Source organism: Nilaparvata lugens, chromosome 3 (genome assembly GCF_014356525.2).
Source record: "Nilaparvata lugens isolate BPH chromosome 3, ASM1435652v1, whole genome shotgun sequence".
Classification (NCBI taxonomy): domain Eukaryota; kingdom Metazoa; phylum Arthropoda; class Insecta; order Hemiptera; family Delphacidae; genus Nilaparvata; species Nilaparvata lugens.
In genome coordinates this window covers 397027-411157 of record NC_052506.1, presented here as the reverse complement: position 1 = coordinate 411157, position 14131 = coordinate 397027, and the positions used below count along the sequence as shown (strand labels likewise).

Genomic DNA, 14131 nt, shown 5'->3' with positions numbered 1-14131 from the left:
AAATCTAAATTATTAAATGTGGAGGGGTTAGGGGTTGATGGTTAGGTTTTTTGGATTATATTTAATAATGTTCCATAAGGTTAGGTTAGGTTTTTGCTTTGAAATTGCAATATGCTAGAGAGGGCTAGGGTCCAGGTAGAATTATGCTTTTTGATATTTCAAAGGTGGAAAGATAGGTTAGGATTTCGCTTTGAAATTGCAATATGCTGAAAGGGATTAGAGGTTTTCCAAATAGTTATGTTTATTGATGTTTCAAATGTAAAAGGGGAGGATGAGGGTTCGGTTTTTGTTTTGAAATGACAATATGCTGACTTAGCTATAGTGTTTTTAACAACTGTTATATTCTAATAATTATATTATTCAAAAGTACTCTTTCTTTTTCAAAATAAAATGTTAATATATTGATTATTATATCGAATTTGATGATAAATCATCATTGGATAATAATATCTTCATCGAATAGAATGACGATTGGCTCCAGTTACAGTGCTTGGTAACCATCATCACAAAGAACGTTACATTCAAAGAACTGACTGAATGGAACGGAAAAAAACCGTTGCTAACGCATGCGCGATACGGTGCTGTCTGAGACAGAGAGTGGTTTGTGTACTAAAGTAGATTATTATTATGAAAATTTACTGGAAATAATCAAACGCAAAAGATAAATATCTACTTCACAATATTCATTGTAGGTTCTATGTTTTGTCCTATTAATAAAATAATGAATAAGAAGGTGAGTTATTAAAATATATTTACCGTACTTCAAAATTACCTTAAAAAACAGTGTCGCTTATCAATTTGTACAATTTATTGTTTCTGATTCCACAATATATTTGGAATTTAGTTTTATCATAATTCAGATTATTATTGACTTGTCTATTTAAGGTTGTGATCATATTGATTTCGTAAGTGTGCGTTAATTTGAAATAACGCCAAAGATACGCCCAGTTCTTTCATCAAGTAATAGACAGAAAATGTTCAAATTTGGTACAGAGGTTTAGGTAGGGTCTAAACATTTTGTGATGAGGTGACTTTAATATTTCATCAAAGATACGCCCAAAATCAGCGTTTTCCCAACGTTTTTCTCAGCTTTTCTGCGTTTTCACCTTTTTCAATAATTCATGGAAAAATGCAGGCGAGCAAAGCGAGCTCGCTGATCTTATTTTTGGACGATCCAGTCGGGGGTCCAGGGGGCGGAGTCCCCTTGCCAGACGGATATGGCGAGCGAAGCGAGCCTGATGGCTAGTAGCAAAATAAAATTAGGAACTGACCTTGAAACGGCAGATCCAGGTTGTCAAAATCCTTGACAATGAAGTTGGTGTAATCTTTGCCGTACCACAGCTTAGCCGAGCCGGTAAGTCCTTCAAAGTCCTTCAAAATGGCGGATGCCGGGCCTTTCACGCCATCTTCGATAAGTCCGTCCCCTATGTCTGCTCTGGAAACGAGGAATTTCAAAGTCATCTTCTTCTATAATATTTGTCTACAATAAAATACACGAAGCATTGGATAAGCTGTTTGATGCAACATCACACCTGAACTATAGAGAGGTTCAGGTTATAATGGTATTTCATTAACATTGTTGTTGCTATCCTTGTCTATCATTCGACACAGCAGATAGCGCTATCCTTTCCTACCTCCACAATGTTGCCAGAACGTTTTTCAACAATGTAGAACATATATAGTTAACAAATTATTCAATCTCAATTATGAATAAAATTATCATTGAATAAATATATTTTCGCACGAATAATATATTATTGTTATTTTAAACAAGAATGATATTACTTTGAACAATTAATTACGACATAGCAGTCAGGTATTTATATAAATAAAAGCTATTAGCTTCTATTTTTTCATTTGAATAAAGATTCAAGAACACATCAACAACCCCGAATCAGCATTTGCTACCCACTTGATAGGAAACAATCACACCTACACAGACAGCCACAAATTTAAAAATTCTACACATCAGAAACAAAGGGCCTGAACTAAACACCTTAGAACAATTTGAAATATAACATACTAAAAGAGACCCCCACAACATCCTTAATGAGCAAACCAACTTCAAATCACACAGCCTCTTCAACCTCCTACTCCAATAATCCACAAATTCAAACATTCCCGCCACCCCCGCCGCCAACAGTTCAAAAATTCCCGCCACTCCCACAACCCACGCTGCTTACTCACCATATGTATTCAACAACGGAAGTGACAGCCAGTGTTGATGAAGGGCCCAGTGTCCGAAAGCGCTACACTAATGTGAGTAGAAGCTAATAGCTTTTATTTATAATATGAATACCTGACTGCTATGTCGTAATTAATTGTTCAAAGTGATTATTTAACAAGCAGTTCGTAATGGAATCAAACATTGAAGAGAATGATATTACATCAGATATACTTTTATCAGCTATCCTCTATAGAAGGCAGTGGCAAGGCAAAGAACCGGCGATACTGTGCTCCTTCCTTTCCTCACCGTCATTATAACGTGGACCCAACTATAGTACAATAAAGAAAGCTCTGTATTAGATGTTTGATGTATCTTCACTTCTGAACTACCAAACTTATTAAACATTGTATTTTTCATTTTCATAGCAACTAAACTAGTGGTTCTGTAAACATGAGACCTCACGCAGTATTCTCATCCACAAGTACCTGATTGAAACTATAGACCTTATGGAAATACAGCAATAGACTAACGTCTCCACACATCATCTGTGTAATCACTTGTCAGCTGATTTATGATGATAGTCTGATTTTACTCTAATATTAGCGTATGAAGGAGGCTCCTTTTTCCTTCTATATTATCCTTGAAATGCAAAATTTCCAAAAACCATGTATATACGTCGAAGCGCAATTAAAAAAGGAACGGAACATACCTGTCAAATTTCATGAAAATTTATTACCGCGTTTCGCCGTAAATGCGCAACATATAAACATTTAAACATTAAGAGAAATGCCAAACCGTCGACTTGAATCTTAGACCTCACTTTGCTCGGTCAACTAGGTTACTAAATTAGGTAACTTATTTAACTAGGTTAATTGAATCGAACATGGTAAGGTCCACGTTATCATGACAGTGTAGAAAGATAAGATAACAGCGTTGTCGATTCTCTGTTTTGCCACTACTTTCTATAGAGGATTGCTGATACCAGTATAACTGGTCTTTCTTGTTTAAAATGATCAATTATATTTTAAGCGTAAATAAAATATATTTTTCAATAATTGAATAATAAATTTCTATAACTGAGATTAAGGTCGAGCGCTTAGCTCTAGGGACAATCTAATTCCGCTAGATCGTTCCAGCTGTACTATTCATTGCTGCCCGAGCATAGCAGGCGTAAAAACCGTGCTTTAAAGGTACACATACCAGCGGCTATTATTGTGTCTATAAAGAAGTTAAGCATCAATTTATTCATCAAGAACAGCGCTACAAGTAGCTATGAATTTGAAGTCTATAGAACGAACATTGAATGTGAAAAAGGAGTTTAAAATGCATAAAAATTTATTTTTTTTAGATTTTTAAAAACAAAGTTGACGTAATTTTTGCTATATTGAAGAGGAACTTGCATATTTTTCTCAACATTTTCGACCAGTAGTTTTTGTAGGGTATGTGTACCATCTGCCTCAAAAAAGTGACTTTGAAGCCCTATTGTTAGCTAACAGAAGCTGATAAAAATATTTCAATTGCATAGATTATGTCCTACGAACCTGTCCAATGGATTAGAAAAAGAAAAGAAAATTGAAAAAAAATTATTGAATGCACAACCTTAAATATTATATCAACTATATTTCTACATGGTTGAAGAGCAATCTAGAAACGTTGCAGAGCAATAAAAGGATAGCGCTATCTGATTTGTTGAATGATAGACAAGGATAGCAACTCCAATGTCAATCAAATACTGCCATTATAAAGTGAACTCATTATAGTTTACTGATTACTTGAATCGAACAACACACACTTACGTTTGTTGAGTGATTCGACTTGAGCAGTCAGTGCCATCGTCTGTGTGACGTCATCATTAATGACGTCATCATCATCATGATGTGTCTTGTCTTTATCTCCATCTTCATCATCATTCTTCGTCTTCGTCCGATGTGAACAGGAACGTTTTCCACTCCCGTCCTCTATTGCGTACGTTTTCCTTCATCTAACGACCACAACAGAAGAATAATAGATCAAATGATTCTAGAATAATCGAATGGCTAGAGTAATTAGAGAATACTGTAGCTGAATTCAAAAAAATGGTAGAATTAATGGAACTAAACACAATATTTTTATTAGAATATAATAAAATTAATATCATCCAATACCATTTTCTATTTTACTGGAGGATATCTACATTTTATTTCTATAATCATTTCTATTAACGAGCAATTTCTGTTTATATGTTTCGATGTTTATATGTTTGTATTTCACCGGATCTCGAAAACGGCTCTAACGATTCTCACGAAATTCAGAACATAGTAGGTTTATAATATAAAAATTCGATTACCCTAGGTCTCATCCCTGGGAAAGCTCGCTGAAGGACATTAGAAGGTTAATTTTCGTGTAGTTGAGAAGTTGATATTGTGGTAATTATTCTTATTGAATGAAAAATACTAAGAAATTGTCAAAAACCATAGATTTATTGATACTTAGGAAGGCCGGTTTCGGTCATTACACCGTGGTCAATCTCTATAACTAGAAAAGTTTATCAGTTTTTAGTTTATCAGAGATTGCAATGGTGTAATAACCGAAACCGGTCTTTCTAAGTATCAAAAATCTGTGGTTTTTGACTATTTCTTAGTATTTTTCATTCAAAATAATAATTATTATCCATCTTTGGAAAAACAGTTGATAATACCTAATTATTTCGTCGTCTGTTGATGATGGAAGTTAGTGAGCGAGTTCATGTGTGTGGGATGACACAGCTGTTGAAATTTTGTAATCATTCAATCAGGTACTTAGTGCCGGTTGCAAAAAAGCCGGGTTAATTTTAATCCTAATTAATTCCAGTAGATCCATCCTTTTGAAATGGTCTTCTCTGATTTGGTTCACGTGAAATTTATCAGGATTGAAATTTAACCGGCTTTTGTGCAAACGGGCCTTTGTGAGGGAAATTTTTGCATTCCTCTGGGAATCAATCTTAATTCACTGTGATTAGATAGAAGATTTCAGTATGAACTATGAATATTATTATAATTTATTCTTTCGTAATATATTTTTTATGCTTTTGTACTACAGAGCGAAGCTCGGTCCCCGATATTAAACCTATACAAAAAAGTTAATATTTGAATTTTTAATCGCTCTTTTGCTATTTATTTATTTACCTACAAAAACTCGTAGAATAATCAATGAAGAGCCTTATTGACATCAACTGCTTAGTAATGTAATTGATGCAGGAATTTAACTTTTTCAAATACCTTTAAGAATCGAATATACAATATGATTGAAGGTTTTTATTACTAGGCACGGTTACAAGTAGACAAAATGTTATTAAATTCAGGGGGGCCCACCCATCTTAAAATAAAAAAAATCATGAGTAATTTCCGGTTTTCCAGAGTAAAATTTCAAATTTTCAGGTAGAGTATCCACGGTATTTGAGGAACAAGATACTCGTAAAGAATCTATAATGAAAATCTTCAGTTGATCTTCCATGACGAATTGCAAATAGCGTATAAAAATTTCAAATATATTGATAATTTTTGAAACTACAGTCATTTTTGAGGATTAGTACGTTCTTTTAACTACTCATGTGTGTGGAGTGTTTTAGGACAGGGTCCATTTTCAACACTCAGTGAGTAGTGAAAATCGAAAAATTCCTCACAAAAACAAACTACAGTGTCAAAGTCTCAATACATTTGAACATACATTTGCTATGAATCTGAGTCATACTTTTAATAATGAAGCCATATGTATGTATGTACAGTACCATTGACAGCCGATTCTGGCTGTAGGCGACTCTTCAAACCTTGGCGAAAGTCTTATTCCGAAGAGAATGAAGCATCAAAATACTTAATTCTGGAATGGAATTGATTTATATCATGACTAAAATATGATAATTTCGAAATAAACGTTTTTCAAACATCGGTATTATGAAGAATATCGAAGATTTTAGGTATTTCGGATTAGGCAGGTTCAAAACAGTGCCAATTAATCGTGCTAGCCATCAAGTGTTTTTTTTTAGTTTATTGTTACTGTACACTTCTTTATTAAATTAAATGAATTTATGAAAAAGTAATGAGTGATTAGAAAAATGCATGAGGAATTCACGGTATTTTTCCCGGTTAGTAAAATCATGAGGAATTTAAGGTTCTGCCGGTGTTCCGTAGGTGGCACTCTGTAAATTTCATTGCAACACTGACTTTGCATTAGCGAATTCGTTGATTTTCCTCACAGTGATAAATCGAAATAAAATCACAGTATTTTGTCTTTCTCTACTTGGTCAGTTACAAATAGGGAACTGAAGTCTCGAAGCTCATAGCATCATTGTCAGTTGTATACATTTGACTAAAATATGGTGAATCGACTGAATTATCAAAAAAGTATCAAATCTCAAGTTTAAAAGAACCATCCAAGTAGAAAAAGAAAATATTGAGTAATACCAATAATTCAATGCTAATAATTTGGAGTGAATCTCACAAAAGCTATAAGGCGTTATAGAATCAGGGGGTGATATATTAGATAGTTGTCTCTTTTCTGTATAGGGCTACTTGTAATATAATAGAAATAAGAATCTCAGTACCCTCAGTCAAGTGATATGACTTCATATCACTTGAAATGCATCATGTTGAAACATTTGGTGATAAAATAATTCAAAAAGGGTACTGAGATTTTTATTTCTTTTTATAAGATATTTGAATATATTATTTACTTTTATCTATTATCCAATAATAACCTAACTTGCGTAGCAACCTAGAGGTCCCGGGTTTAGACCCAGATATGAACCAACGTTTTTAGACAGGCCACTCCGTGTTATCGGATGGATACGTTAATTGTCGGTCCGGCTGATGAAGTCTTAAATTAAATATTTCGGCTTAATCATATATTAAAATCAGGCTAGGTGAGACCTTCCCCTAGGGGACCTCTCCACCAACAAAGCCATACCTTAGGATTTCCTTTTTACCTACCTTGGAGAGAATATTTTTTCGCTGCATTTCAGGAGTGTCTCCCTTATAGTTCTCCGGGCCTGGCTCGTTAACAACGTTTCCATCATTTCACTAGTGTTAGGTTCTGCTGGGTTATTCGTATCGTTCACTATTCTGAAACAGTCACAAATCACAACTTTATTGAAAGAGTATCAGAATATATATGATAAGCTATTATAACTTATTATTATTGTTCATTCTTAACCCACATCGCAAAGCCAGTTTGTTTTATTCAACTTTGCCATACTTATTGTTTACATCCCGGGGGAGTGCTGGTCTCCTATCGGGCGCCTCGCCCCCTGTGGGTTGGGGGAACTTTGAGTCGAACATTGTACTCAAGAATGTGTTGAAAACCCGAATTCACCAACAGTATCCCTGTCGTAGGAGGCGACTGAAAGGACCCCAAGGCAACTCCAAAAGTTGCCTTGCCTTCAAACCTACGGGATCAGCCACTACTTCCGTAAATAAAGCCGTATGCATTTGTGTGACGTCAGCACAGTTACGGCTCCTACACAATAGAAACACTAGCTGATAAAGATCAGCTGAAATCAGCCAATTTTTATTGGTGTAGGAGCCCTACCTGTGCTGACGTCACACGAATGCACTACGGCTTTGTTTACGGAGGTAGTGGATCAGCACCATCAGGGCAGTTTTCGGAGACAAAAAGAAAAACCCAAGAGACCAGAGATAGGTGAAACTCCAGGCACGAATGTGGGTCGAGGCTGATTCGAGGGTGGCCAGGTGCCCTAGAGGTAATTTGGCGGCCCCTTCTTCCGCGGTAGGACCTACAAAAAGACCAGGAGTGGAACTCACGTAGGTCATGATTTTTGGTGGAGAGACCAACCTTACCACTGCTCAAAGAAGGGCGGCTATTTAAGCAGAATTTCTTGGGAGAGGTGAGGCCCACAATGTGGGTCAAGAGGCTGAGTCAAGGGTGGCCGGGCGCCCTAGAGGCACTTGGCCGCCCCTTCCTTAGCGAAGGCCTTCAAAGAAGGCCATGAGTGGGACTCACATGATAGGTCACGAGGACTAATCAGTCTGAAGAGATTGCCAAGCATATCCACTGTATGTGGGATGACATCAATTGAAATTGATTGATAAGAATGAGAATAGGCCTATAACCATCCTCGTTAAATTAAGAATCTTGATGTAAAATTATAAGTTAATTATAAGGAAATTGATTGATAAGAATGAAAATAGGCCTATAACCATCCTCGTTAAACTAAGAATCTGATGTAAAATCAATCAGAAAATTTATTGATAATAATAAAATAGGCCTATAACCATCCTCGTTAAATTCAGAATCTTGATGTAAAATACAATCTAATCAGTTCATAATGATGATGCGTCATTCGTGTATTTCCTATCCATGTATAGGACATATTCCTTTCTTTATAATTGAGATAATAAAAAGGACTAGTGACTCACTTCATACTATCATCAGATTGACTAGACAGCTTGACCACGCCCACACTGAGTGAGTTGGTCATCTTGACCAATGAGACAATGCTACTCTGTTCGGCTGTTGTTGCTGCTGCTGCTACATTTTCTGCTAACGCTGCACTTTCCGCTGTAATAACTGCGCTGCTGTCACGATGTTTAATGCTGCCTAGATCGGTCAATCTGTAACATCAATCACATAAGTTAATGAGTCATAACATCAGTCTTAAGCTGGGTTTAAACTTAACATACACATGATGAACATATGTTTTTGTCAAGTTCCGTTCATCTAATAGAATCTATAAGAATTAAGTTATCCTATTATATTAGCAGCTTCTCTTTGTCTCAATACAGAGTAACGGCCAGCACGGTCCACAGTTATCACATAGTTATTCAAAAGTATTCTTTGAGTATCTATAGTGAGGTCCACGTTATAATGGCAGTGTATGATTTGCAATGGTGTTGCTATCCTTGTGTATCATTCAAAAAGCAGATGGCGCTATCTCTTTCACGCATTGCAAGGTTGTCACATCGTTTATCAACAATGTAGAAATTCAACAATGACAAAATAGGGTTAAGGGTTAGGTTTTATTCAGATTATATTTAATAATGTTTCATAAGGATAGGTTAGGTTTTTGCTTTGAAATTGCAATATGCTAGAAGGGGCTAGGGTCCAGGTAGAGTTATGTTTCTGTTGTTTCAAAGGTGAAAGGATAGGTTAGGGGGTTAGGATTTTGCTTTGAAATCCAAAGTATTGAATGTGAAAGAGTTAGGGGTTAGGTTATTTCAAGATATATTTAATAATGTTTCATAAGTCTAAGTTAGTTTTTGCTTTGAAATTGCAATATGCTAGAAAGGGCTAGGGTACAGGTAGAGTATGGTTTTTGATATTTCAAAGGTGAAAGATAGGTTAGGGGGTTAGGATTTTGCTTTGAATTGCAATATGCTTGGAGGATTACGGTTTTTACAAAGATTTATGTTTATTAATGTTTTAAATAAAAAAGGGAGGTTAGGGGATTAGGTTTTTGCTTTGAAATGACAATATGCTGACTTAGTTATAGTGTTTTCAACATTAGTTAAATAACAACCGTTATATTTTATTAGTTATATTATTGAAAAGTACTCTTTCTTTTATTGAATGAAATGATGATAGTATATTGATTATTATATCGAATTTAATGATAAATCATCATTGGATAATAATATCATCATCAAATGGAATGACGGCTCCAGTTACGGTGCTCGGTAACCATCATCACAAGGAACTTTACATTCAAAGATCTGACAGAATGGAACGGGAAAAACCGTTACTAACGCATGCGCGATACGGTGCTGTCTGAGACCGAGAGTGGTTTGTATTATATTAAGCGAGCAATTTCGGTAGATATGTTTATATTTTTAATATCGGGGCACCGAGCTTCGCTCGTTATTTTTATTTATTGATAAACAGAACACAATTCTCTAAAATGATCGTGTTTATATTTCACAGCTGGCTATACGTCATCTTATGAATTTCGGGGATGCGATATTTTGATTTTTCACATACTCACTTTTTTACTATCAACAGCTGTTTCAGCCAAGGATGAATTATTCTTTTAATGTCGTTCAGCGAGTTTTCCCAAGGATGAGACCTAGTGCAATCGAATCTTTATATCATAAACCTACTATGTTCCAAATTTCGTGAAAATCGTTAGAGCCGTTTTCGAGATCCGTTAAACATAAATAACCAGATATAAAAATAGCCAGGTATGAAAATAACCAGATATAAAAATAACCAGATATATAATTACAAAAATGCTCGCTTAATATAATAGGATATCTGGTTATTTAGTTCAACGGATCTCGAAAACGGCTTTAAAGATTTCCACGAAATTTGGATCATAGTAGGTTTATGATATAAAAATTCGATTGCACTAGGTCTCATCCCTTGGAAAACTCGCTGAAGGACATGAAAGGGATAACAATGATTATTCATCCTTGGAAAAACAGATGATAATTTCGTCGTCTGTCGAAACAGGAGATGCGTGTGTGGGAGGGAGACAGAATTATTTACAGCTGTGTAATCAATCAGCGAGAAATATTTTCTAGAAATTTTAATCGACTTGAGCAAAATAATCTGATTTGTTGAAATGACATGATAATCATTCTAAACTAGAGTATATCATAATTTTCGAAGTTATTCATTATTTGACAATCTTAAGTGATTAGTGAGTGTTATTTTGTTATTCAATTTGGTTTGTAGATAATCTAAATTAGAACTTTTTTGTTTTTAAATATTGGACTGAAAATTGGACCTGAATTCAAGTGTATGGAACATAACCTACTTTTTGGACTATTTATAGTGTATAAATCAAAATTCGGGGAAGAAACAGTTTTGGACTGTGCCTGTTAGTCCTTCCCCAATCATTTTGAAGAATTGTGTTCTGTTTATCAATAAATAAATAACGAGCGAAGCTCGGTGCCCCGATATTAGCACTGAAGTGCGGTATATTCTAGGATCTAGGACTACTTGAAGAGTAGTTTTGAAGTGTGTAAGATTTGTGGCGAGAATGACCTGTGGTGATGATCATCCCATCGGCCGTAGCAGAGGTCAATGCCCCCTACAAGCGCCACACTCTGATCCACCACTACCACCTTCTCGTGATGCGCCCACAGGAACACTCCCGCCTTTGTGTGGTCCGGGTGTCTTAGCACCTGCAACACGCGTATGTACAATGTATGTAGCAACAAATGTATTTCTACTAGCCAAACTATATCAGATTAAAGGTTCTTTAATAGTCTTAAAAGTCACACTTAACTATGAAATTAAAATGTATAGCACAAAATTATTGATGAATATCAATCATTATGGATATTTTATTATTATTAACTATCAGGTAGCCCGTGCTCCGCAAGGGTCTCATTAAAACTTATTATTATTTATTTATCACATTGTGTACAAATACTTGAGATGAGGAAAGGCACAACAGGGTCATACCCAAAACTGTCCCATTTCCAATTTATACTATACTGTCCAAATCAAAATGTTGGTTATGTCACTTTCACTTTTCAAAATACAATTTACGCTCTTCAATACTCTGATAAACGAGAAATATTACCGTATATAAATTATATTAAATTATTTAACGAAAATCCAAATTAAATGCTGTAATTCACCCCGAAGACTTCTGCTACTGCAAATATTGACAACAGGGTAAACAGCTAGATGGAAATTCGATGAGCGCTACTATTCAAAAATTATCTGTCAGTGTTGTACCCTGTTGTCAATATTGCAGAAGCAGAAGTCTTCGGGGTGAATTAGAGCATTTAATTCGGATTTCATTTAATAATTAATTCATTAGCATTTGAATAATTGTAATATCTCAGTAATTTCCATCTGTAGACTGGCTGGCCGCTATGGCTTCGTATAAAATGAGCGCTGCTATCCAGAGATTGTCAGTTTAGTGTAAGGGTAAGCATTCCTGACCGGCAATTAGGAGGTACTGGGTTCGATTCCCGGACTCACAAATAATGTTTGAATAGTAGACTCATCAAATTTACATCTAGCTGTTTACCCTGTTGTCAATATTTGCAGTAGCAGGAGTCTTCGGGGTGAATTACAGCATTCATTTAGATTTTCGTTTAATAATATAATAATAATAGATTAATTAGCATTTGAATAATTGTAATATCTCAGTAATTTCCATCTCTAATTGAAAACTTGACGTACTGAAATCTTGAATAATTTAAAATGGGCCTATAACCATCCTCGATGAATTAAGAATCTATATGCAAAATTTTTAGTTAAATAAGTCCAGTAGTTGAGACGTGATGAATCACGTCAATCGTGAATTTCCTATCCCGTACGTGTATAAGTCACTTTTTTCTTTTATCATATTATAGATAATTTGTAATAACATTTGAATTTAAAATAAGTAAAATTAAATATTCTGTCACTATATAATAAAAAAATTAAATTCATATCACCAATTAATATACATTGTTTTACTAGTTTACAAGATTGCATTTCATAGCTGAAGACTTGATAACACTTGATAATACCTGAATAATAAACGGGTTTGTTACCTTGACATTTTCGGGATGACACTTTGCAATAGTCTGCTTGCTGTAGAAGCTGTTGATACCCAGAGCGATTTCAACTTCTTTGTAGAGCAGAAGAAAGATTTTAACTCCAGCTTCCTGTAACAAACAGAATTTTACACGAGAATAATATATTGATCAAGAAATTCAATATCGATACTACAATATTTATATGCTACAATATAAATATTCATATAAAATCTACTAGTTGTACTCAGTATAGCGCTGATCCTATGTACTATGAGGTAAATAAGAAATTTAGGATCGGTTTCTAGGACACTTATTTAATGTAATGAGCCATTAAATCTATAGGTTTTTTGATCCTTTGAATTTGAAGTATCCTAGGGACCGGGCCTAAATAGATATGTCTGTATGATGGGCCCCTAAGCCAGAATTCATATCACAATCTACATGAATGAAGCAGTATAAAGCTTCGTTTACACCGGAGTTAATAACAAAAAGTTATTAACTTGACTGAATCGTCAAAAATTTCTTTTGACAAAAGCTAATAACTCATGTTTCTAACAGAAAATTCCTTGTTATTAACAAGATCTTGTTATCAATATAATTGACTTCCATATGATTTCATTTAACGAGAGTATTCATATGATATAACAGCCGGAATAAAAAGCAAAAAATTGTCTTCAAATTTGAATTGAAACATGTGTGTGATCATTAACATAATGATCTTCATCTGATCTGATGTAAATGAATTATAATGCGTTTACACCAGAGTCTAAAACAAAAGTTTACAACATATTTACAATTTTATTATTTATTTATTTACAATGCAAATGACACTGATGTAATAACATTGAAAGATGAAATAATAAGGTAGTCCTAGTGCTATTTTTCTTCCAAATTTATAAGTGACAAAGTACAAGATAAGGTTAGAATTTCACGTGTACAATTTTTATAAAATTTTAGTCCAAAATAAACATTAAAACTATAAATAAGTTGATAACATTTTTTTTGGCTGCTAGTTTTGTTATCAACAAAAGTTAATAGCTTTGTCATGTGTTTTGTCTGCAGCTGTAGTTATTAGGGAACAGCTGTAGTTGTAGGGTAGGGATGCTGGGCGAGGGGGTTACGGGGAAGATAGTAAGCTGTTATTAACAAAAGTTGATGCGATAAAAGAGGCTTTTGTTATTAACATAACACATTTTCTTTGATCTTTACCGACTCTCGATGGATAACATAAATCTTGTTAATAACAAGGAATTTTCTGTTGAAAACCCGAGTTATCAACTTTTTTCTAGAGATTTTTTGTCGATTCAGTCAAGTTGACAACTTTTTATTAATAACTCATGTTATCAACTCCGGTGTAAACGCAACTCAACATGATGTTATTGACTTTTGTAATTAACATCAGTTGATAACAGATATTTTAAAAAACTTGTGTTATTAACTCCGGTGTAAACGCAGCTTAAGTTTGTAGCGTGAATATTGATGTTGTGGAACTTCATAAAATAAATTATTCCAT

At 34.5% G+C, this 14131-nt stretch overlaps 1 protein-coding gene across 1 annotated transcript in view; it reads right to left on the bottom strand.

Moving 5' to 3' along the window:
* Positions 1-1277: 1277 nt before the first annotated feature.
* The window catches only part of LOC111064608 (phospholipase D1-like), a 29514-nt gene continuing 16660 nt past the window's right edge, over positions 1278-14131 (bottom strand). The window contains exons 10-15 of the mRNA XM_039422558.1: positions 12634-12747; positions 11123-11262; positions 8557-8751; positions 7111-7242; positions 3964-4148; positions 1278-1435 (exon numbers count right to left, since the gene is read on the bottom strand). Of these exons, the coding sequence (XP_039278492.1) occupies positions 4145-4148; positions 7111-7242; positions 8557-8751; positions 11123-11262; positions 12634-12747 (585 nt within the window). The 3' untranslated portion in view covers positions 1278-1435; positions 3964-4144. The remainder of the gene's footprint in view (positions 1436-3963; positions 4149-7110; positions 7243-8556; positions 8752-11122; positions 11263-12633; positions 12748-14131) is intronic.